This window comes from Gasterosteus aculeatus, chromosome 14 (genome assembly GCF_964276395.1).
Source record: "Gasterosteus aculeatus chromosome 14, fGasAcu3.hap1.1, whole genome shotgun sequence".
NCBI classification, from domain to species: domain Eukaryota; kingdom Metazoa; phylum Chordata; class Actinopteri; order Perciformes; family Gasterosteidae; genus Gasterosteus; species Gasterosteus aculeatus.
In genome coordinates, this window is record NC_135702.1 from 8,896,577 (window position 1) to 8,919,572 (window position 22,996).

The 22,996-nt window shown below is 44.4% G+C and overlaps 2 protein-coding genes across 5 annotated transcripts in view; both read left to right on the forward strand.

Moving 5' to 3' along the window:
* rabgap1 (RAB GTPase activating protein 1) overlaps positions 1-22,996 on the forward strand; it is a 47,744-nt gene that overhangs the window by 17,975 nt on the left and 6,773 nt on the right. For all 4 annotated transcript variants that reach the window (XM_040198332.2, XM_040198333.2, XM_040198335.2 and 1 more), the window contains 11 exons: positions 566-716; positions 15,658-15,771; positions 17,042-17,116; positions 17,581-17,706; positions 17,894-18,037; positions 18,748-18,789; positions 19,206-19,334; positions 21,228-21,320; positions 21,716-21,826; positions 22,121-22,225; positions 22,833-22,916. In XM_040198332.2, coding sequence (XP_040054266.1) covers positions 566-716; positions 15,658-15,771; positions 17,042-17,116; positions 17,581-17,706; positions 17,894-18,037; positions 18,748-18,789; positions 19,206-19,334; positions 21,228-21,320; positions 21,716-21,826; positions 22,121-22,225; positions 22,833-22,916 — 1,174 coding nt within the window. The remainder of the gene's footprint in view (positions 1-565; positions 717-15,657; positions 15,772-17,041; positions 17,117-17,580; positions 17,707-17,893; positions 18,038-18,747; positions 18,790-19,205; positions 19,335-21,227; positions 21,321-21,715; positions 21,827-22,120; positions 22,226-22,832; positions 22,917-22,996) is intronic.
* Positions 6,834-8,936, forward strand: LOC120832262 (putative G-protein coupled receptor 21). The gene is made up of 2 exons (XM_078087896.1): positions 6,834-6,967; positions 7,135-8,936. Exon 2 carries the CDS (start codon positions 7,462-7,464, stop codon positions 8,656-8,658), a length of 1,197 nt encoding a protein of 398 aa, XP_077944022.1. The 5' UTR covers positions 6,834-6,967; positions 7,135-7,461; the 3' UTR covers positions 8,659-8,936.

Consider the following 22,996-nt stretch of genomic DNA (forward strand, 5'->3'; position numbering starts at 1 on the left):
CAATACCAAAAACCCGTGTATTGCGTAATCTGAAACTCGGAAAACAAATAAACCAAACAAACTTGAAAATGTGAAAGTGGTGTTTTAAGAAGACCGAGTTCGATGGCTCCTGTCACCAGATGGTGACCAGTTGGTTTGATACAGCTGTGCCTCCGTGGTCTTCTATCGTTTCCCCATCCTGCTTTAAATATGCATGTAAAATTATTTAACTAAACTAATGTACCAACAGATGGGGGGGAAAAAGTAGGTTTAAATGACATGGATACTGCACAAAAATAGCATATATTTGATATTCTGATCCGATTCAGATATCGATTGCATCCTATAGTAGGAGGTGTGACTAGGCCCGTGAATCCCTACGCCTGTGCTGTGCTATAACTCCTCCTCACGGTCATAATCAATACGCAGAGATGACGACGGTCCTCTCGAGACTCGATGTAGAGCCAGTGGAAGGTCGTCGTTAAAGATGGCAGATGCATCGACTGCTGACATGGAATGAGTGTTTTTTTGTTTTTTTTTTAATCTATTTTTTATTTATATGCTGACTGCCCCGCTCCTCTCTCAGGCACTTGAACTTATCGGTGCGACCCAGGCAGCTGCCGGCTTTGGTGCGGAGCGGCATCCCCGAGGCTCTCCGCGGGGAGGTGTGGCAGCTCCTGGCCGGCTGCCACAACAACGACCACCAGGTAGAAGAGTACCGCACTCTGATCACAAAGGTGAGCCCGCGCAAAACTATCGTCTTTGTTGAGAATGCTCCGTGCAAAATTAAAATCACCCGGACCCCCCAATGCTGGCGGTGGGGCCTTTCATCAAGAAGCGCTCATACTCATTTTATGATGCAACAGAAAACTTGTTGTTGTTGTTGTTGTGAGCTGTTTTTCTACTTGAATGTTTAAAGGTCCTTTTAACCGAGACCTATTTTATGTATTTAACCTATTATCGTTTGTTTGAGTATTTTGCTGTTGTTGACCCTAGCAACCGTTGTTTGGGAGCACACTCCAGGGGCCACTGATCTGTGCTTCAAACTTGTGATGCTGGCCACTGCTGCCCTGTAGTTCATCCCCGATGAGCGCTTCTAGTGTCATCCAAGAGAGAGATTTATGCCCTTTTTTTCTCTTTTTCTTCAAGAAGACATTTGTTGTGTGTTAATGGTTCTGTTAAAACTGATAATCTATGACGTCCTCCCATAACTCAAAAACGTGCATGTTCAAAAATGCCGCGGGCGTGTACGTTGGCATCGAACGGGAGTGACTCTGAGTGTTCTTGGCTGCAGCTCTGCACCGCTGTCCTTACGTAAAGGCGACGTCCCCAGGCACCGAGCTCAGGTGGCGACAAGATGTTGGTCTTGCCCTTTCCTTCCCTCTGCTCTGCTTTTCTCTCCCTCCTCAATTTTTGCTCCTCATCTTTGCATTTACATCGCTGCCATGTGATAATTGGACAAATGTGGATGTTGTGATTAATATATGTATGTGTATATTTTTTCAAAACTAGAGTAGAATTTTTTTATCCCAACGTAACAAAGCAGCCGTGCTGTCTTCCGTTGAACGTGAATAGAATTAATGTTCCCTCAAATAATTGATGACGACAACAAGGCTTCGCAACGCCACTTTATTCCTCATTGGTAGCCTTTGGACATGAAGTCGGGAAAGAAGTTCTTATCAGAAACACCAAAGCATTCCAGGTTTGTAGGCCGGCCAACAAACACACACAGCTTTGTCTGAGTCTAAAAGATGATTCGCTCGTTTTGTTTAGTCTCCTTTGAACACGACTGGGAGAGATGGCCAAGAGCTGTTTAAAGACAGAAAGATGGTCATTCTTTATTTACAACGAGGTTTGCACATGGTATGTTGCATCAATTTCAAAAAAAGAAAGAAAGTGAACAAATTGAACTAGATCTAAGACACGCCAGGTATTGCAAATAGAATAGTTCTAAAATGTCAAAGATTTTTTAAATGCATTGCATAATAGCACTCTGAATATCATATGGGCAAATTTACTTCACTTTGATATCTGTATTGTTAGCAATTAAAACTCATTTTCTCATATACAAATTCCTTCCCTCCTTTTTCAGCTGCTATTTTAAAATGTGTACACACAGCCGGTACATGTTCATGTACCGGCTCCTAATTTGTTTTGTGTGCGCTCCGAATTCAGCCTGTGCTTGTGTGTGTCTCTTTGTGCTGCATTGCACATTATGTCCTAGCTGGTGCCCTCTTTTGCGTCGCCCCCCCCCGATCTGAACTCTTCATCCACACAGCATAAGCTGTTTGCCAATCCTCATTCAGGCGATATTGGCGCGTACGTAACGTCATCCAGTTTAAAAAAAACGCTCCTTTTTTGACTGTTATAAATATAAAAAGCAGCAGACAAACGACTCTGTGTTTTAACACACACATCGATACCAGAAGTTCTAGAGAACTCGAGGTCTGTGTGCGTCAGTGAAACAAACGCAGCTCGAGCAGGTCAAGTGGTTAATCCGGGGAGTTGATTGAATGACTATCTCATGTGCCGATAACCTACTTCAGTTCAGGATCATGTTGTCGTGCCTCAGTGGCGCATCTGTAAATCTACTAAAGTATGTTTATATGTGTGGACGCATTTTACTATAACTTTCTATTAGAAGCCCAAACTGTTCACAGCATTTCTAGTTAGTTCTATGGACTAACTATGTGGTTAATAGTGGCCTTGTCACTATTTTCTGTTACCGCATTATAATCCAAATCTGCTTAAACCACCTTTATCTCCACGAGAGAGGTGAAATGTTAGAAGCGTCCCCTACGGTGTCCGATTTGGGCATACACAGAGGGTATGTGTAGTGTAGACAAGATGTGATCAGGTAAACACAGGGCTGCTATCTACACTTGCTGTACCAGCCTGCTGTGGGGGTGCAAAAAACAAGCGCTCACATATACCTGTCTGACCCACACACTGACCCGTGCGCTTTTCTGTCTGTCTTTATAAGCGTTTGTATTTGCAGGTTCACGAGTCCCCCATAGACCCGTTTGTGCTTCTGTCAACTCGTGTGTGTGTGTGTGTGTGTGTGCCCGCATCTCGCTGTCTGCGTGGTTCTTCCGTCTCACTCTTCTCCTGCTGTGTCAGCTTGACTTTCTCTTCATGCGTGACTGTACGGCGCCTGTCTCTCTCTGTCCCATAGCTTTAGGTGTGTATCGCCGATCCAACTGAAATGGAAATTTTTTTTGATGTATTTTTCCCAAAGTTTAAAAACTTTTTTTTTTTTATGAGATCAGCCTGAAATCTTATTTGTATCATATTATATAATGTTTTGTCTGTGACGTGTAACAGCTGTCACCGCCCTGGATGTTTGTCACCATAGTGCCTACACAGAGAAACATTATCTACTCTCAGATAGTGTATTAACATTTCAATTAGGTCATTTCTCGGAAAGGACATAGTTTGACCTGTTTTCTTTAAAAAAAAAAAAAGAAAAAAAGAAAATATAGCAGCAGCCGGGGACATCGAGGCTCTGCCTTTTAGTGCGTCGAACATTGAAGTTCAGTCTTGAAATATGGTAAAGGACTGTACTTGAATAGCGTTTTTCTTGCGACCAGTCAGCGCTTTCACACTTCATGTCAACGTTCACACTCATTTACAGACTGATGACAGGAGCCACCACACACAGTGCAACCTTCCCATCAGTAACCAGCTTTCACACGCAGTAGTCCAGCTACAGGAGCAATGAGGGGGTTAAGTGTCTTGCCCAACGACACGCTGGTTAGCAGGACCTGGGATCGAACCGGCAGTCCTCTGATGGGGGGGTGTCCGTGCTCTCCACTCACCCACAGTTGGCCCTCTACGAAATGTATTTCACCGAGGTTTCTGACTGCGAGTACTGGCGACAGGGGCGTGTCTTTCAGGGGCGGAGTTATTTGGGGTCTTAACTACGACATAAAAGATCTAAGATCTACCGTCTGGGGCCCCAGACGGTTGCCCACCTTCGTAAGGGTAACGTCTGCCCCTTGCGTAAGTAAAAGTAACGAACGACCCCAAGGTTTCTTGCCAAGCGTGTCTCTGAGGACCAAAAGGAAGCGCCGAGCCGAGTGCGAAGTTGTTCGTACGAGCAGTTTCTGAGCCGGCATGTTTTCAGCAGGCACATAATGATATAAAAACAGGACAGAATGATCGGGATTACGAGCCGCCAGCTGGGTGGTTCAAAAGAATAATTGGGGCTCGCCACGCTCTTCCCTCGTCCCCGTAACCCTTCTTTCTTCTCGCCGATTGGTTGTTGGATTCTTGTTTCTCTTCCTCCCATCACGCTTTGATGTGTGCGGTGTTATCTTTTAAGTCCCTCCCTCCATCATTTCTTCCTCCTCCTCCTCTTCTTCTTCTGACCCTTCATCGTTCTGTCGTCTATTTTTAGCTACTCGTGTGTCGGGCAGAGAAGGTGCGTGAAAGCACGGGAGTGAGTCTGGCCTGGGGAGGGGGGGGTGAGGGGGGAGAAAGGTAGGCAGGCGTGTGTTTGTGGCTCCCATCACGCTACACCAAATTGCCCTGCACGAGGCACACTGTGCGGTCTTCAGAAACCCATTAGTTAATATGCTGATGGTTATTACTGCCCACTGAAGTCTCTAATTTTAGTTTAGGATTCCGAGTAATTAAATAAAAAAAACTAAACATAAGCAATGGGGCAATTTATTGTAGCACGGGTTCAGTTGGCTCTGCGCAGAGGGGCTGGGGGAGACTTTGCGAGGGATAACTTGATTAGCAAAATTGAAGGCGATATAGTTCAACTGAGTCTTTTAGAGGATGTTGCCGCCGGGGAGATTAAGAGATACCTGGAAAGGTCGTGCTACCTGGGGAAAAGATGACCGTGGAAAAGCACCTCTCGTGCTGAGTGGAGGCACAGCATCTGCTGAGGCATTAAAAATCAGAATGCTGAGGGCTTCCCAAGCAAAGCGACGCACAATCACACACAAACATCGTATGAGAACACAACGTGAAGTGAACTAGAATTTTACAATGTTTGGATCCTACTAGTACTGCTCACATAGCCAGTAGTACTTTGGCTCTGTTGCAACCAGTAGGTACTTAAAAAAAAAAAAAGTATAATGCTTTTGTGAGATGTTGTTGCAACTCTCCCCTTCTTTCCCTCTCGTGTATCTCGCTCTTTCAGACACACATGCACACATGGAGTTAAGCAGGAAACGACTACAACTATCTTGAATATCTGAAAAAAAAAACCTTGTGGGGGGAAAGCAGGCAATTTGTGTAATGCTAGATTACGTAAGTACCATTGTTATAGGTTGACATTGTAAAAGGCACCAGTACGCAGTACTGTGGGTGGGCATGAGCTCACTTTTGAGTGCGACGTTGGCTTATTTAAGGCATATTGCAGGGAAATAGTGTTCAAGTATTAATAATGTAACCTCTTTTCATTGTCGAAGTTTTGGTTATTCAACTGTAATCAGACTAATGCACTTTGGCGATAGCACATTTATATTGCCCATCATTTTATCTCATTTTTATTGGTTTCTTTTTAAAGAGGCTCTTTCTGCTTGATAACAGTTCTATGGATATATTTTAAAGCGATGAATATCTCAGAAATTGATTATTTTTGCATCTCTAACTTTTTACATTTCATCTCTTAACTTGCATAACCATTGAAAACCAACTTTCAACATCTACTTCACTTGCAGTTTGCACCTATGAGGCAGACCCAGTTACTAATTGCATAATTACTTGATGCGTTAGTGAATCAGCTGGTAATTACACACAGGCTATGTGCGCAAATTGAATTGCTTGCGCCGTGCTTTCATGTGTGTTTTATGTTGCTGCTGTTTGTTTAGAAAAATAAAAATCACTCAATTAGTTGTGACTCACATGTAGATGTGTATTTAACACATTGTTTAATTCAGTGTTACAGCGTTAGAAATACATCGAGCCAGTGAAAATGCATTTATGTCTTCCTTAACAAATAAGGAGACAAAATGTGACACATTCAACGTAATGGATACTTTTTTTTTTCTAAAGAAATGAATGTCTGTCTTTTAAATAACAGTACTTGTAACAGCCTCTCTGTGGGCTCAAGGAGTCAACATCACATGACACACATGGCTTTAGGGGAGCCTCTGTCTCATACTGTTTGGCCTTGGTTTGCAATCCGATTAATGATGGATAGTTCCCGTAAACTGCACCCAGCTGTGTCTTTTTGTTGTCTTGGTGAAAGCAAATAAAGACAATATCCATTCGTAAAGCTCTAAATGCTCTGATCTTTGGGGAATAAGGTGAGAGACTGCAGAGATTTTGACAGCCAGGAGAGCGCTGAACATTTAATGTTACTAATTTGAACAGTGTGAGTATTTGAATCTGGGGTGATTATGAGAAACACTGCCCTATAAATCCAAAGATTTATAGGGAAAGTAAAATACCCAGGGAGGGGTGCGAGGGTGGGGGAAGGAGGTTGCCTTGTGTCCTTACAGTTTATCATTGGTTGAAGCCCCAGGGAAGGGGGAGGAGCCTCAGTGCCACTGTTTCTGTAGAGAGGCAGAGAGTGAGTGAGAGAGAGAGAGAGAGAGAGAGACAGCGAGAGCGAAGAGGAGGATAAATGAACACAGGGGCGGGGAGGAGGAGGGGTGGGGGGGGGTTCTCCCAGCATCGGTATGCCTGCCTATCTCCTTTCTAGTCCAGACATAGTTGCTGCTCCTCTGGATAGAAACAACAGCTGAGGTGTGATTCTAAACATCAGTCGCCCTGCGCAGCGCCTTCATCCCCTCGGCTCACGGCAGCCTGCTGCGTTCTCACTGTGGAGGACGGGAAGACAAGACGAGAAGCACGTAGAGCCTGTGGAAAGAGGCGACAAACGAGTGGAAGAAGAAGCAGAAGCGAGCGGTCTGAAAAAAGAGGAGATATTCCACTTGATGTCTCCTTCCCGCAATTCACGTACGCGGCAGGTTACAACGGTAACCGTGATGTCGGTTTACTGGAAGCTGTGACTCTGGACTACAGACGGGTAAGAGAGGGCTTCAATCTGTGCTTTCTGCAGCTGCAGCAGATGTTGAAGACCTCTTTGACTTTATAGGGAGTGGAGGCATTTCAGGCATAGATTGCACTGGAATTCCTTTAAACAAAGTCACATTTTACTCCGGGTTTTTTCTCCCTTCCCTTCTGTGCCTGCAGCTGGGAGGTTTGCTGAAGCGGAAAGAGCAGAAGGAATACGCATTTTTGTTTTGTGCGTTTTTTCTTGTTTTTTTTCCTCAGTTTTGTATATTCGTGTAAAAGTACCCCCCCGCCGCCCCCTACCCCGAAGACTTCTCACCTTTCCCTGTCCTTTCCGTCGCTCCTGCATTTGAAATGGCAGATGGCGACAGGCTCGTCGGCGAACTGCAGCGCGGAGCTTTTTGTTTGGACTGAAACCACGCTGCGCTGAGAACCAGCCGTTCACTAGTGGACGCCATCGTACCCTCTAGTGCCCCCACCCGAGAGAGGCTCTTATTCCTGTCCGAGATGATGAATTCCTCCCTGGATCCACTGAACCAGAGCTCTGCTGACCCGTCAAACACGTCTTCTCCTTTCTGCCTACTTGCCATAAGCTACTCCCAGGTTTTCACCACCTGCCTTCTGGAAGTCTCCATCATATGTCTCCTCGCTGTCCTCATTATTTCTGGCAACCTGGTGGTGATCTTTGTGTTTCACTGCGCCCCTTTGCTCAGCCAGCACACCACCAGTGCGTTCATCCAGACCATGGCGTACGCCGATCTGCTGGTGGGGGTCAGCTGCCTGTTCCCCTCGCTGTCCCTCCTCCACCGCCTCCAGGGGCTCGACCCCAGGCTCACCTGCCAGGTGTTCGGCTACATGGTGTCCGTTCTGAAATCCGTTTCCATGGTGTCGCTGGCGTGCGTGAGCGTCGACCGCTACGTCGCCATCACGCGCCCGCTGACCTACGCCTCCCTGGTGACGCCGTGTCGAGTGCGGTGCTGCATCGCCCTGATCTGGTTGTACTCGGCGCTGGTGTTCCTGCCGTCTTTTCTCGGGTGGGGGAAGCCCGGTTACCACGGGGACGTGGTGGAGTGGTGCGCGGTGGAGTGGCGGACCTCCCCGGCCTTCACCACCTTCATAGTGATGCTGCTGTACGCGCCGGCCGCCCTCACGATCTGCTTCACCTACGTCAACATCTTCAAGATCTGCCGGCAGCACAACCGGGAGATCAGCGAGCGCCACGCGCGCTACCGGCCCCAACAGTCGCAGGGCCCGGGGTCGGCGGCGGATCAGGGGCGGTCGTCCCTCTTGGCGCAGACGCCAAAATCCCAGCCGCAGTATCAGCAGCCCACATCGACGTACCCGGACAAGCGATACGCCATGGTGCTGTTTCGCATCACGAGCGTGTTCTACATCCTGTGGTTGCCCTACATCCTCTACTTTCTGTTGGAGAGCGCCGGGATCTACCACCACCCTGCCGCCTCATTCCTAACCACGTGGCTGGCCATCAGCAACAGCTTCTGCAACTGCCTCATCTACAGCCTCTCCAACTCCGCCTTCAGGAAGGGCCTCAAACGCCTCTGCTCCTTCTGTCTGCAGCGCGGCGGCGGCGGGGTTCGGAGCACCAAAAAGGCTTTCGTTGGTTCGGTTGAGAGAGGATGTGGAGGACAGGAGTATGGATACGGTGGTGGGGAAATAGGAATTGGCACGACGTGTCACGTGTAGAGTCCACAGGGAGGAGCGCACTTGTGCCAAATTGGCATTTGAACCGGTTAAAAGACGCCTGGTTTGACGGCTGTAACACGTGTCCTCTTTTTAAGCATCGGCGTGCCGCAAAGAGCTGGATTAAGGTGTGAATTTGCCGCCACCGTCTCTGGTGCATTCGGAGGTTACACAGCGTCCTCTGTGCGCGCGATGGGGCTGGCAAAGACGGAGAAAAGGAGTCGAGAGCAAAGCCATGAAAGGTTTTTTTTTTAAACCGAAGCAGAGTTTCTCGTTGAAAAGAAGGAGAGAAAAACTTTATGAGGTTGAACATTTGCATCTTTTAGGTTTCCTTAAATAGGATATCAATCCGTAATTTATTTTGCAAAAAACACGAAGTTGTTGTTGAACAATGCAGCCCTTGTTGCTAGTTATTCAGGACAATTACAAACAGAACTGAAGTTGACTTGGTTTAGTAATGTGATGCTGAGGTGAACCGATCATGTCCTCGCCCTCTGTGTCTAAATACTTAAAGCGATGCTGCAGTTTGTTTGTGCATTTGTTTGGCTTATTGACTGAGCTTAGTCTGTTAAAAAGAAAACAATCCTGTTCTATGTCTTTTTGATGTTTGCATTGACTGAACTGATTTTGGTTTGTCGACATGAGACGTCGGTTCACTGACATTTGCATTCAGGCTGTTGTCATTGTTTTCTGATTGAAGGTGTGTGTTTAGGGTTCTCACCTTGAGCATGCTGTCGGGTATATAATATGAGATGCTGCTCATCTTGGTTGTAACATAAAAAAAAAGATAACTTTAGTTTCTATCTTTCTTCAAATCTGTTTCATTGCACTTCTGTTGTTTTTATGACCAAACACAAGTAGTTTCATAAAGAAAGTTAAGAAACATGTATATCAACTTATTATACAATTATTGTTGGTACATTTTTTTTTTTTTTTTTTCAAGGCTTTGATCAAAGAAAAGCGTTGCGCTCATAGAAGAATGACCCTCGAACTGTGATCCTGACTAGTTTTAGGAATTTGCTTAGAGAATAATCTAATGATTAGTCTTTGATATAAATGTGGGGATTTCATAATTCCAGATTCTCGCAAATAATTACTGTGTTACAAACCTTGGTGTACTTTATTTATTTGTATTCCAATTAACTTCCACAATGGGGTTGTTTTTCGTGCTGGGGTCAACAAAAAACAACTAAACTGTTTTCAGTTAACTAAAACAAGAAAAGTGTTCCACGAGATACGTGAAGCAGCTCTGCATACGAAACAACAACAATAATAGTGCAATGGATATAAACAAAATAGTCATTAATACACAAAGAAAAATGATAATAATAATAATAAAAGCTATCAAAAGGATTCTAAAAACAAACCATAATGACTTCTGCACAAGAGTGATCAATTATTTCCTTTTTGAAAGGTCTGTCCGATGTGGTGGGTAGCAAATCCCAAGAAGAACAAACACTATTTCCTTCTTGACGATGGACTAGATTTCTATCTGTCCTCCACAGCGACCCATTAAAAACCAATCACGCGACTCACACATTAGCACATAAAGAACATTGAAAATCTAATGTTCCTCAGCTGCACTTAACCAAATGACTGGGCAGTCCTCCAGGTGTATTGTGCTGTGACTGAATTGTTGTCCCTGCATTCCTGGAGGTGTGCGTGTGCGTGTGCAAATGCACAAACACAGGTATATCTCATGTTAACAGAGCAGACCCACATCGTCCATCCGTCCCCGAGAGCAGTTTTGGGGGATTCTTTTCATGTAAAACACATTTAGCAGATCAGCTGATATTAATCAAATACTGATAATATTATCACTACTTTCAACCACGGACCCTTGTGTCACTTTATCTAAATGCAGATATGATCACTTTAAATGTTTTAGCTAATTTACCAAAGAAAGTAAAATTCTTGGACATTCTAAAAATAAAATGCCAATGGGTTTTACAAAAGCTTTGTGTAGGTCATCACTGCGTTGTCACAGCAATGCCTTGTGTGCATGGTTTCGACTGTTATATAGTGATATTTTGTTGCCTTGATGCACAAATTAACATGAATTCTTGGGAAAAGTGTTTTTCCTTACATTTCCGCAGGGCTTAATTTGTAGACTCCTGACTGTTTTTAGAGGGAAGGGCACGGACTGTTGATATGTGCGTCAGCCCGCCTCCATTCCGCACTCACTAATGACTACATGAGTCCATGTGTCCGCAGTTAGCAAATGTCACCGTTAATTCAGCTACACTTTAAAAAAAACCCCTAAATTTTCAATAATAGTTCCTCTCTTCTGTAAAACACATGACTCAATACAGTTATGTCTTGTCTTCTAATTTATTTGATCTCGTGTGTGTGTGTGTGTGTGCGCTGAATTTAACGGTGCTCTGGCGTCGGTGCTAACAGATTCTCATCGCTTCGTTAGCCGCGAGTCACTTCCCTCGAGATGAGGTACAATGGTGGTAGATTCACAAGCAGCGCATCTAGTTATCCGTGAAGCGTGGCCAAGTACTGTTACTCTGCCTACCGTGTGAAGAAATAATCATGTGCAGAAACAGCGTATCGAATGTTGAAAGTTATATTTTTGTAAAATGACCTCCTTTCTGTCTATTTACTTGTGAAAAGTTGTGACCTCTGATTTTAGACTTGAGCAGCATGCTCACCTCTTAAGATGAATCTCTAGGGCGATGCGTTTTATTCCTTGTTCTGCTGTCTTTTGCGATTGGTTGAAGGTAGATAACGTGGAGGTTGAGGGAAGAGGAAAGCTGTTATGAGGGGATGAACCCGGTGGTGGTGATTGTGTGGAGGTGCAGCGACATGTTGGTTAGAAAGAACATCTGTAGGTAAAAAGCCGTCTGACAGGAGAGAGGAACAAGACTGCTGACGGGGCACAAAAATGAGTCAGTTTGACTTAAAAACTGGCAGGCCTGTGCAGATGTGGTTGTACAGGTATGAAAATAAAAACACGCTTAACAATGGGTCCAAAGGACAAACATTACACTGGTTCCTAGCTTTCTTATCTTAAGGCTTTTTGTGTGTTTCCAGAGTCCTTCTATTATGCACATGTCAAGATGAAATAAATAATTTTAAGCCTTTTACAAATTATCAAGAAAAATGAGTCCACTGCTGCTTCATTATCATCATCATCATCCTCTCATCGTATGTTGTTAGCCCACGCGGCACTAGTTGCGTCGCCAATTTTCAGAACCGAGCCTATGAGCCTTGTGAACAAGCGCGCCTCTATGTAGCATACTGTAAATGTGGACCAAAGTGAACATGAAGTTTGTAGTAACTGTATTTGACACGGCAGCGATGATTGGGGCCTTATGTGAAACGACCTGTAACATTCAATGGTTATCTTGAACATACTGTTTTCTAAATACTGGTTGGCTGTTCTCGGAGTCCATCGGACCCTGAATGGGCAGCACAGCCTCGTTCTTGTTGTAAAATGTAACGGTATTTTTCATCAGATTTTCTTGGTAATGTTATCTCGTAAGGCTTATGACGCAGCTCTTCCCAGGAACAGATTATCATCACGTTAAAACAAGACCGCTGTTGCAAATCGTTGGTGTGAAAACATCCGCATGGGACTTTTGTCACTGAAAGATGGCTCAGTCAACAAAAGGGCATCTTGAGAAAATAAGCCACTGTACACATACATCTGTTACTGTATTGATCATGACAAACTGTCATATTTTATACGTCAGGGGTGTTGAATTTGTGATTTAGCTGTTTGTAAGCGGTATGCATTGATAGATGGAGAATGTGACGCAAGAGGCCAAATATGTCATGAAAGAGAGTCCCTGTGAATCTTTCAAATGTTTTCACGTCATCACGTGATGCTGTGTCGGGTTAAAAGCCCATGTGGTATTACATCATGTACATGTTGTGGATGTGTACTGCGCAAATAAACGTGATGCTATCTCAATGTATTCAAACTCCTCTGTGCTAATTGCCCTGCTAACAACACGATGCCTTTCATCCGCCCTCCTGCAGGGGGAATGTCTAAGTATTCTGCGCTAAAGTATCTTTCCGTCTTGTCATCTCTGTCCTCGTCGGATACATGATTTGCCTGCTCTACTTGTGCTGAAGCTGCTTACCGTTGCACAAATGGCAAAAAGAAAAAAGTAGAGCATGATGAGACGGGCGATTAAGATTTAATGAGGGACGACACGAAGGTGAGGAAACAAAAAGCTTGGATGTGCTCTGTTCACTACCCGTTATTGTAAAGAAAACCAGTTAAGAAATCACAGATTTGAACTATTATTTTCTTTGTTAGTAAAGAAAGCACCAACACAATTATAGACGATGGAAGCCTCTGTCTAGGCTCTAGTAATTATTTATAAAGCATTAAAGTCCACTGTCACATTCACTATTTCCCCTCGTGAAGTCAATCTAAATCTAGTAAAATATTCAAAGCGTAGCACTTATGTTTGTTGTTGTTTGAGCAGCGAGGTTTGTATGAAGCTTGATAAGTATCACCCCGCGTTCCCTCGGCATCTCAGCGGAGAAAGAATAACAGAATGACATGTCAGCTATTGTGTTGAGTCAGAGAAAATCAGGAACATAAACAATGGAAGGCTAGTTGCTCAGCCTTCCCACGGAAGCCCTACTCCGGTACTTTATTCCTAGCTGTAGACACACACGCACACACACACTGGGACTCTGCCCCCAGTGAGTGGTTTTCATTATATGTTCATAGGAAGAAAATATGTTCTCCTCAACTTCCATTCAGTTGTAAGATGCTCTGTGATTTTATACCAACTTTACATGAATTGTTGCCAGCAACTTTAATGCTCCTCAATGTGCACATTCCATCTGTTTAATCGCTACGCTCTCAAAGCTCTTTGTAAAGCAGCCCAACCCTGTGCAGATTATGATCATAGACGATATGCTCAAGTATGATTAGAAACCAGAGCACTATTTATGTCACAACCTTTTCACCGTCTTCGTTGTACGTTTCCTCAGAGATGCGCTATCCTTAGCGCCCTCGTTCCCTCCCGCGTCGCCTCCGTTAATTGCTTGAACTTGCTCTCACACTCTGTGCTCCGCCATGAGACACTGGATATGTTTTCTGTCTCCTCTCACGCTACCCTCATTCCAATCCTCGCTTTAACCGAATAGACGGACGGACGGACAGAAAGGAAGCTAATTGGCCATTAAGTCCGAGGTCTTTGTACGTGCTCTCAGCACTTGAGATAAGTTCAGGCTAAGTGGTGCTTGTTTCAACAAGGATCCTTATCGCTCACTGAGAAACTGCGGCACAGTGAAACGCGCCCTTCACACTGGCAGCATAAGCTCCGCCCCCCCGTGGTTTAAAATACTTCAATACCATTTTCAAGATTTCCGTGTTCACTTTTACAGTTGAGATACGGTGGCTATTTATGGGAGGCCTGTTTTTGGACTCCCCATTACCTCACTGTGCTCTAGTATCCTTTTCTCCCTGCAAATCTTTTTTGGGGGGGTTGACTTTCCTCCTCCTTGGAAGCTGGTAACGCTCGTAGGAAAGAGAGGCAAGGACATGAGGGGCACATTAAGAGAGGGAACAAAAGGTATAATTAGCTAAGAGGGGAGGTTTGAAGAAAAATGTCAAACTTGAACTCTTTGATTTAATTTAAGGGATCTTCTTTGGACATGGTTTTGCACAATGGGTTTCTTTGGTGGGATTTTAAGGCCCTGGAGGAGTTGATGGTAAACCTTCAAAAATGCCAAAGAGCGAGGCACACAGGATGCGGAAAAAAAAAAACTAGCATCCCTTTCTAACAACCCGATGTGTAGTGGGAGCAGTTCCTAAATGAACCAATGGAGTGTGACATTAATTTCACATGAACTCGGTGAGGCATTATTGTTGCTCACTGCTGACAAGTGGAAACCTTCCTTTGCTCTCGCTGAACGTCTCGTTGTTCACTGATGGTATGAAAGCGCGGTCGCAGCACCAGGCTACACAAGGAATGCCACAACGCATTTCGGTTCAATGTTACACGAATGTCCCGTCTTTGTATTACATCACACGACACGCAGTGTCGACTTCAGAGCCACCGCCAAGATATATTCAAATGTGTGTTTGTCTTGTCAAGTAACGGCTGGGAGTGAGATTTCTTATTTAGAGGCTTTTTGTTACAAATACATAAGAGGCGTCGATAATGAAATGAGGGCTGATTTATCCTTGCGAGTAGAGTAGTTACGTGTGTGTGTGTGTTCTGCCTTGTGACCTGACATCGGAGCGGTGTGATGTCACATTATGTTTCACCCGGCTCCTCTGTGTGCTGTATGCAGTATCCACTCAGACCAAATAAGATCACACCAGAACAACTCTCACAACATTAGTAATAGTGCTGGTAGCAGCTTTTTTCTTCTTCTGTTGTATCCATGTTCACACACAGCAGCGCGCTTCTCCTCGGTCTCGGTTCTAGTCATCTATCTGTCCACGTTGCTCTTCAAACCAAAAGCCTGGATAATTGTGCCGAAGAAGATCCGATGAAAGCCGGACGGCCTCTTATCCACCCGCTGTTGTGCAGAACAGAATCTGAGTGTTCATTGTTTTATCATCTGACCTCCTTGCCTGAAGTAGGACAATGTACCCGAGACATTCTCAGCACTGATTGCATATCGTACGTCTTTGGTCATATTTTCTTCAACGCTATTTTGTCGCTGTTATTCAAAACTCTTATTACTGTCTATTATTTGAGCTTATAATTACTTACTTTTAGTTAACTGCAAAAATAACTCAAACTGTCAGAAAAAGACACACACAATGAAGATAGGCGGAGAGATGCACAGTTCGTACTGCAGAAAAGAACACTCAGTGCTGCCAGTAATTCATCCTGACCTATACTGTAAATCTCAGCCATGTGTTGCCACCACATGACCGCTGCTGCTGGTTGTCTAATAAAACTGCTTTGGAATGAATGCATCTCTCTTTCACCATTTTCACTTTCTTTCACTCACTCTGACTGTTTTGTTCCCCCCCCCCCCCCCCCCCCCCCAACAACGCCTGTTCCTTATTAGGAGTCCCCTCAAGACAGTGCCATTACCAGGGACATTAACAGGACATTCCCAGCTCATGACTACTTCAAAGACACCGGAGGGGACGGACAGGACTCCCTGTACAAGATCTGCAAGGTGGGGCTTCCACCCATGCAAGAGGGTGTTTCCTTTTAAAAGGCGAGGGAGGGCATTTTGCTGTCAGCCTAGAATGCAAAAGAATACTGTGGTGTCCTCTGATCCACATGCAGCACGTCTTATTTAGGCCGTTGCGTTGCAACATTTATAGGGGAATATTTTGAGGAATTGGCATGAAGTTTAAATTTAAACACAAATACATTTCAAAATATGGCTGTAAGATATTTTGTAAGCCACATTCAGTCAATTCCTACAACCCATTGAAGTGAAGAACTGATTAATTAATATACCTCTACAACTTCTTTTTCAATTTATTATAAAGATATACATTGTGCGGACTAAATGGTGTTCTTTTTGTTAGCCGTGAGGTTAATTGCCGGAGCCAATTACGGCATCCTGCATGTGAAAGAGAAGCCAATGTCCCCCCGTGTTCCACAGCACAATCATGGTGTAAATGACTTGCTTTACTAATAGCTCACGTTTTCACAGCAGTAGAGTAGAGAAAGTTGTCCCCGCTACAGCAAAGTGCTCATTAATCAACAGTTGCTCGTTTTTTCTGGGTGGTTCAGCAGGTTCAGTCGATGCCTGTGAAGAAATACAGCACAAGGTCATAATCGAACACACACACACGCACACAGGAAGCGCTGACATAATCACTCGTACTGCACAGCTGACTTAGATATACTGGCGTGACGGGGAAGTGTCTCTGCTTTCTTTCTCATGAAAATGAACACATGCATATAGAGCTAAGACACACACACATTTAGACTTTTCAGTTCCGTAATCCAACATAAACGGTTCGGCTGTAGTTCCTCCACTGCTTTCATTCATTATGTATAACTCAGGTGAGGGCATCAATCTCTTTACCAGACAAGCGCCTCCTCAGGTGTGTTTGAATAATTCAGCTTGCCCTCCCTCCCTGTGTGTGGATTGATCCACACTTTGTGTGTTTGACTTGCACTCATTATTTGTGTGTGTGTAGCTCAGTGGGCCACTACGGACACTTTTCCCTACTCGGTCCCAGGATCCCTCCCTTTATACTCACACGATACGAAGTTTAGTTTTTACGGACGCTGATCTCGTCTTAGGCTGGTTAGCTCATCGCTAAGGGAGTACTTTTTGGCCTCTGCTCTTCTCTCTTTCACAATACATTTCATCATTTGATTTTTGTGTTGAATTTCGATACTGTTGAAAAAACGGGTTTGGATCAGCAACCGTAAATCACTGTGAAATGTATCTGCCAACTGCGTGCCTTTGTCCTCTCCTTCAGGCCTACTCCGTTTACGATGAGGAGATCGGCTACTGCCAGGGACAGTCCTTCTTGGCTGCTGTGCTGCTGCTGCACGTGAGTTCACCTGATCACAGTTCACCTGCGCGTTGATCCTTTTGTTATCCCGCTGCGCCGGAGGATTTCATTTGGTGTTTTGTGACTGTCTCAGAGACTGTAGTCTCTAGTATAATCAGAGTAGAGCGCGATGTTCACGATGTACTGTAACCGCACCAAAGCAGTTTGAGGTGATATCTGTTGGTCACTGACATTATTATTTGTAATCAATAACATAATATGTTCTTGTTCATTCGCCAAGCTGGAGTGGTTTCCCATTTAGAACTCCTCTAATTCAGGGACATGTCAACACTGCTGCCTGGTGGACACACAATGCCATATATTTTTAGATGGATAAAATGAAAAAGGGTTATTCTATCACGTTCAGCTAGTGCTCTATGCAAAAAGCTGTGAAGTAAAAGCGTTGTCATACGAACCTCCCCTGAAACCTGGGGAGGTACTGATGCTTCTCTGGTGCTCCTCAGATGCCAGAGGAACAAGCTTTCAGCGTGCTGGTCAAGATCATGTTTGATTACGGGCTCAGGGACCTCTTCAAGCAGAACTTTGAAGATCTGCATTGCAAGTTCTTCCAGCTCGAGAGGCTCATGCAGGTATGCGTGTTTCATCTGCAGATCTGTGTTTTTTTCCTGAATGGTCACATGATCTGCGCGCAATCTGGTTGAAAAAACCTGTTAGTTTGTCTTCAATACGCCTATTAATGTAACTTCTCTCCTTGTTCCTTCCCCCTCATCCTTCCTTCTCCCTGTGTGTCTCATTGACTTTGTGTCCCTTAAACAGGAATATATACCAGACCTGTACAACCATTTCCTGAACGTGGGTTTGGAGGCTCACATGTATGCCTCTCAGTGGTTCCTCACGCTCTTCACAGCCAAGTTCCCTCTGTACATGGTCTTCCATATCATCGACCTGCTGCTGTGTGAGGTTGGTAATGATACATCACACAGGCCTGCTGCAACCCACACCAGCTGTGTCAAATATCAACAAATGCACATTTTTATTTCTACCATGGATCTTTGCCATTTACGTACACACATTCTCCAACTGCTGTGTTTTAAGGAATTCTTTGCTATGGCACTCTAAGCTGAGCTTCCCGCAGTTGATTTAGAGGTTTTTCAAATTCATGCCCTGAAAGCCCAAAACGAGTTGAAAAAAATGATGAGGTTCAAAGGGAAGTTCGGAACAATTGGACCCTTTTCCAAAAGCTGAAGAAGAAGTGTATCCACTTGAAAGCCTGTGAGAGCAAAGGGAAAATCATTTGTTGTGGGCCGAGGGAAAAAAAGGTCTGCGTCCCCGAGTGTTTTTAATCACCTGAATGATGCTGGGAACCTTGATGCCGTAATGATGCCTCACAGCAGCAGGAACTGGGAGACTATTCAAGATCTGGGATATGATGAACAGACGCGATTACAGAGAGAAAAAGCTGCTTCAAATCACACACAACGTCAGAGGAGGGCGGGGGGGGGTTGACCTTTCAGCGTGGCAAAACAACGCAAGTGTCTGCAAAGTCCTGAACTTCTGTGGAGGGTTTTTTACTTAATAATAGAAAGAAATCTGCAACACTAATGTAGTATTATTAGTACTTTCTCTCTCATTTCAACAAAGAATTTTCAAAGATGTGTCTTCATTTTCAGGGCATCAGTGTGATCTTCAATGTGGCGTTGGCGTTGCTTAAGGTGAAGTAGTCCACACAATGAATGCGCACACAATCAACACCACTAGCAGACACGGAGCAGATACAGACACAGCAGGTAGCTGATACCATCTGACATTGGAAAGTATTTAAACATCTGCACCTGTAAAAAGATGCAGATACACGTGTAGTACATCTATAACCGATATACTAATATATGTAAACAGTGTTACTTTTGACTGTAAAACCACAATATGGAAATTAATTAAATCAAATGTAAATGCGTTTGTTTGTGACTTCTATCTATGTTATGTGTATTTCTACACCTGAACTAGTTTATCACAAACCCTTTTTTGTGTCATGAATGGTTCAGAATGTTCATTGAGGGTTGCGCTGCTTCATTTGCCAACCAAAGAGGCTGTTCCAGGTTGTGTGAATTGGTTTCCTCCTTTTCCTCAGACGTCGAAGGACGATCTGATCAACACAGACTTCGAGGGTGCACTCAAATTCTTTCGTGTCCCGGTTCCGAAGAGGTACCGATCCGAGGAGAACGCAAAGAAGCTGATGGAGCTGGCTTGTAGTATTAAGGTGAGTTTGGAGTAAGAAAGAGTAGAATAGTTCCCTATTAACAATAGTTGTTGCATTACACATACAAACCTCTGAGTCTTAATGCATTCAGTAAAAGAATATATGCGGCCATCTTATGTGGTAAAGCTAATCGACCTAAAACAGTAATTTGTTTGGAATGCTTTTAAACTTTAGCCGTGCTACTTACATACCAGTAGGGGCCACTATAGAACTATCAAGTTTAACAGACGCAATGAGTACAGACCCCAACACACCTCTCTGTCCTGCATGTACACACACACACACACACACACACACACACACACACACACACACACACACACACACACACACACACACACACACACACACACAGTTTTCTACAGACTGGCCTAATTCAGAGCTCCTGACTATGAAGGTAACTTTGGTGTTCGTTCTTGAAGACGTTTAAGACTTTGTTAAAGACTAAAATATTTTTTTGTGTTCCATCTGATAACCGTCCTTAGTTGCGCTTTCGTTTCTTAAGCGATGCTCGTTTTTGAATGAAATGGCTGCATGTAGTTACATAAGTGCAAAGTGACCTACAAAGTTATTTCCAGCACATTATGTGGCCAAAGAAAACAATATCACAAAACCGTTGGGCCAAGAGAAGGACAATGGTGGTGCTGTGAATGTTTTACATTGTTTTAACAGGTTTCAAAGTTTGGATTATTATCGTTGAATGACCTTTTAGACCATTAGATACATCCATGTACGCCTTGAGGCTGAAAATCCCACCCTGATGGGGACCTCTATTGGTTACACAGAGTTGTTAACATACTTTATTTATGTACAAGAGGTTGAGGTCAAACACCCCGTTGGTTACTTCTTCCCTTCACCCTCACGGTAGAATAAGCACAAAACTGTAAAAGCACAATCAAATCTAAAGTGCTCTTAACTCAAGGAGTGTAACAAATGGTAAGGTGATGGAATCAATGAGTTTAGTTTAAGTTCTTTACTTTGTCATTTTAGTCAGAGGTCATACTTATTTGAATAATTACGACGTGAATATGCCCCACACACAGTTGGAAACTACAGTCGGGTCAGAAAATGTATTCAGCAGACTCTCGGGGTCAAACTGGGGTCATTAGTGTTGTCTCTGTGTTTAGTCGTTACACCTACTTTCTCCTCTTGTCTGCCAACCTTCTGACTTCTGATATGAAAGTCGTCATTGCGTGCAGTTTGCTTGTTACGGTGTGTTTTTGTGTCTCCATGTCCACGTTATCGCTCCTTTACCTTCTACATATGAGCGTGCAGGCTGTTACAGCACTTAAGGACGAAGAAAGCTTGTAAAAGTTTGAAGAAAAATAATGTGACATGAATGAGTTCACTCGTGCGCCTGGATGACCTTTTGAACACGCCAGCAGCAGCAGCATCATAGTGGCGGGCAGGAGTTGGATCACTTGATATGCTTTTTGTATAATACGGAACCTGAGAGAGAAAGAAAGAAGCGGGCGTGAATGCACTGCCAAGCGTTGCCTTGATGTTGCAGCTGTAACAAAAAGCTTTACAATCGCCACCTTGTTGCTCGTGTGGCAGTGGTCTCTTTTGAAAAGAGCCCGTTGGAAGGCAGCAGCTGCGCAGTGAAAGGACCGCTGATGAGTCGGCGCGCGTGCGGCAAACTGCATCTTTCGGCATGAATGTGTCCCAATATAGCGGCTTGTCACGCTGTGATAACGGTAGCAAAATTAATCTGTTTCTTATCAATCCCGTGTGCTTGTTTACTAAAAGTGGACGCTGAATAAATAATTTTAGTGCGCAAGGAAATTACCAACGGGCTGGTTTATTTTTCATCGTATAAAAACTGCATGTATTACTATTGTCAGTGATGCAGTTGATGAAACATAGTTTCTTTCTGCTCTCGCTGCCCAACAGATCAGCCAGAAAAAGTTGAAGAAATTTGAGAAGGAGTACCACACCTTGAGGGAGCAACAGGAGCAACAAGAGGCCCCCATCGAGAGATATGAGGTAGTCATAAGCACAATTCACCTGTGTACATAATAACATGACAAGGGAAATGGTGTTGGTAGTGCATGTTGTAACTACATAGTGTTAATACCACCACTCTATTCTCACTCTGTGTTTTCATTTAACAGAATGCATATAAAAAGGACTTACATCTTTGTTATGAGATTCCCAGTCTTTACGCAAGATAACCTGTCAAACATTACAACCCTGCTCTCAACTGGTTCACTTTACACCGACAAACTCCGATAGAACTGTGCTTACACATTCATTTGCAACTCTTCATGATTAACTTTCCTTCCTCTTTCATGTTGCCTCACTTAATGCACGTTCCCCTGTCCCTGTCTTTTTTTTTAAATCTCTTTCCCTCCCCTGCTTCTCTCTGCCGCTCGGCTCAGCGGGAGAACCGTCGCTTGCAAGACGCCAACATGCGCTTGGAGCAGGAAAACGACGACCTGGCCCACGAACTAGTCAGCAGCAAGATAGCCCTGCGCAGGGACCTGGACAACGTAAGCGAAGGAGAAGGAATGCGTGTCGTGTGTGTGTGTGTGCGTGTGATGTGTGCACATATTCATAAACTATGAGCTGTCACGAGGAAGATGGCAGGCGCGAGGTGCGTTTTGGCAATACAAACACAAATGTAACATACCTTATTGTTGTTTGTTGTTTCCACAACCTTAAAATCTCACGTGTGTGTGTGTGTGTGGTGTGTTGAGAGGAAGACAGTAGAAATACAGCTAAGAAAAAGTAGGGCAAGTGTAACTTTCAATGACCTCGTCAGCATTGGTGTGTGTGTGTGTCAGGCTGAGGAGAAGGCGGATGCCCTGAACAAAGAGTTGCTGCTGACCAAGCAGAAACTGGTGGACTCTGAGGACGAGAAGAGACGCCTGGAAGAAGAATCTGCGCAGGTGAGAGCAAGCCGCGGGGCGCTTTTCAGCCTGATGTATTTTAGACGTTAGCTTAATATATTTTTTGCTTTAAAGATCTCGCGCAGCACTCAGAGTTACAGATGGTAGGAAAGCGTCAGCGCTGCTGCGAATTCTCAGGTGAAGGAGCGATCCGAAGTATTGTGTTCATCACTGCTTAAATTGCCTGTCGCTGGGCTCAGGAGGGAAACTGGTGGGACGTGTGCAGTATTAATGTGGCAGGCTGTGAATGAGCCGACTATTCTAAAGGTGAGGCCGACAGTCCGCTGCATCTTATTTCACCGATGATGACGTCTCTTGTTTTTTCCATTGTTGATTTTGTTGAGCTGGATGAAGAATCCCTGAGAGGTGAAGGACGGACCTGTTCACGGTTGACCTCCATCCCGTCTTCTTGAATGTGCGGGTGTAGCTGTGAATGATTTGTGTGCTTGAACAGAGGTTGAGGGTGTGACTTTGCCCCGAGCTTAAAGTCTGCCAAAACCGTTCTCTGCTTTCTTCACTTGTCACAGCAGTCACATGGTCCCCGTCTGTCCTTGGTCTGTGAGCCCTACAACCACCTCACACTATGTGTGTTGCTTTGTTTCCACAGCTCAAGGAGATGTGCAGACGAGAGCTCGATAAGTCTGAATCTGAGATAAAGAAGAACGGTTCCATTATTGGAGAATACAAGCAGGTACGTATACAGTTTGTCTGAACCATGTGCTGCAGAATCATCTGAGCCCAGAAATGAAGTAAAATATGTCAATTAAGAAG

Excerpts from the sequence above, each read along its gene's own strand:
- LOC120832262 (XM_078087896.1), top strand. The coding sequence starts at position 7,462 with ATGATGAATTCCTCCCTGGATCCACTGAACCAGAGCTCTGCTGACCCG.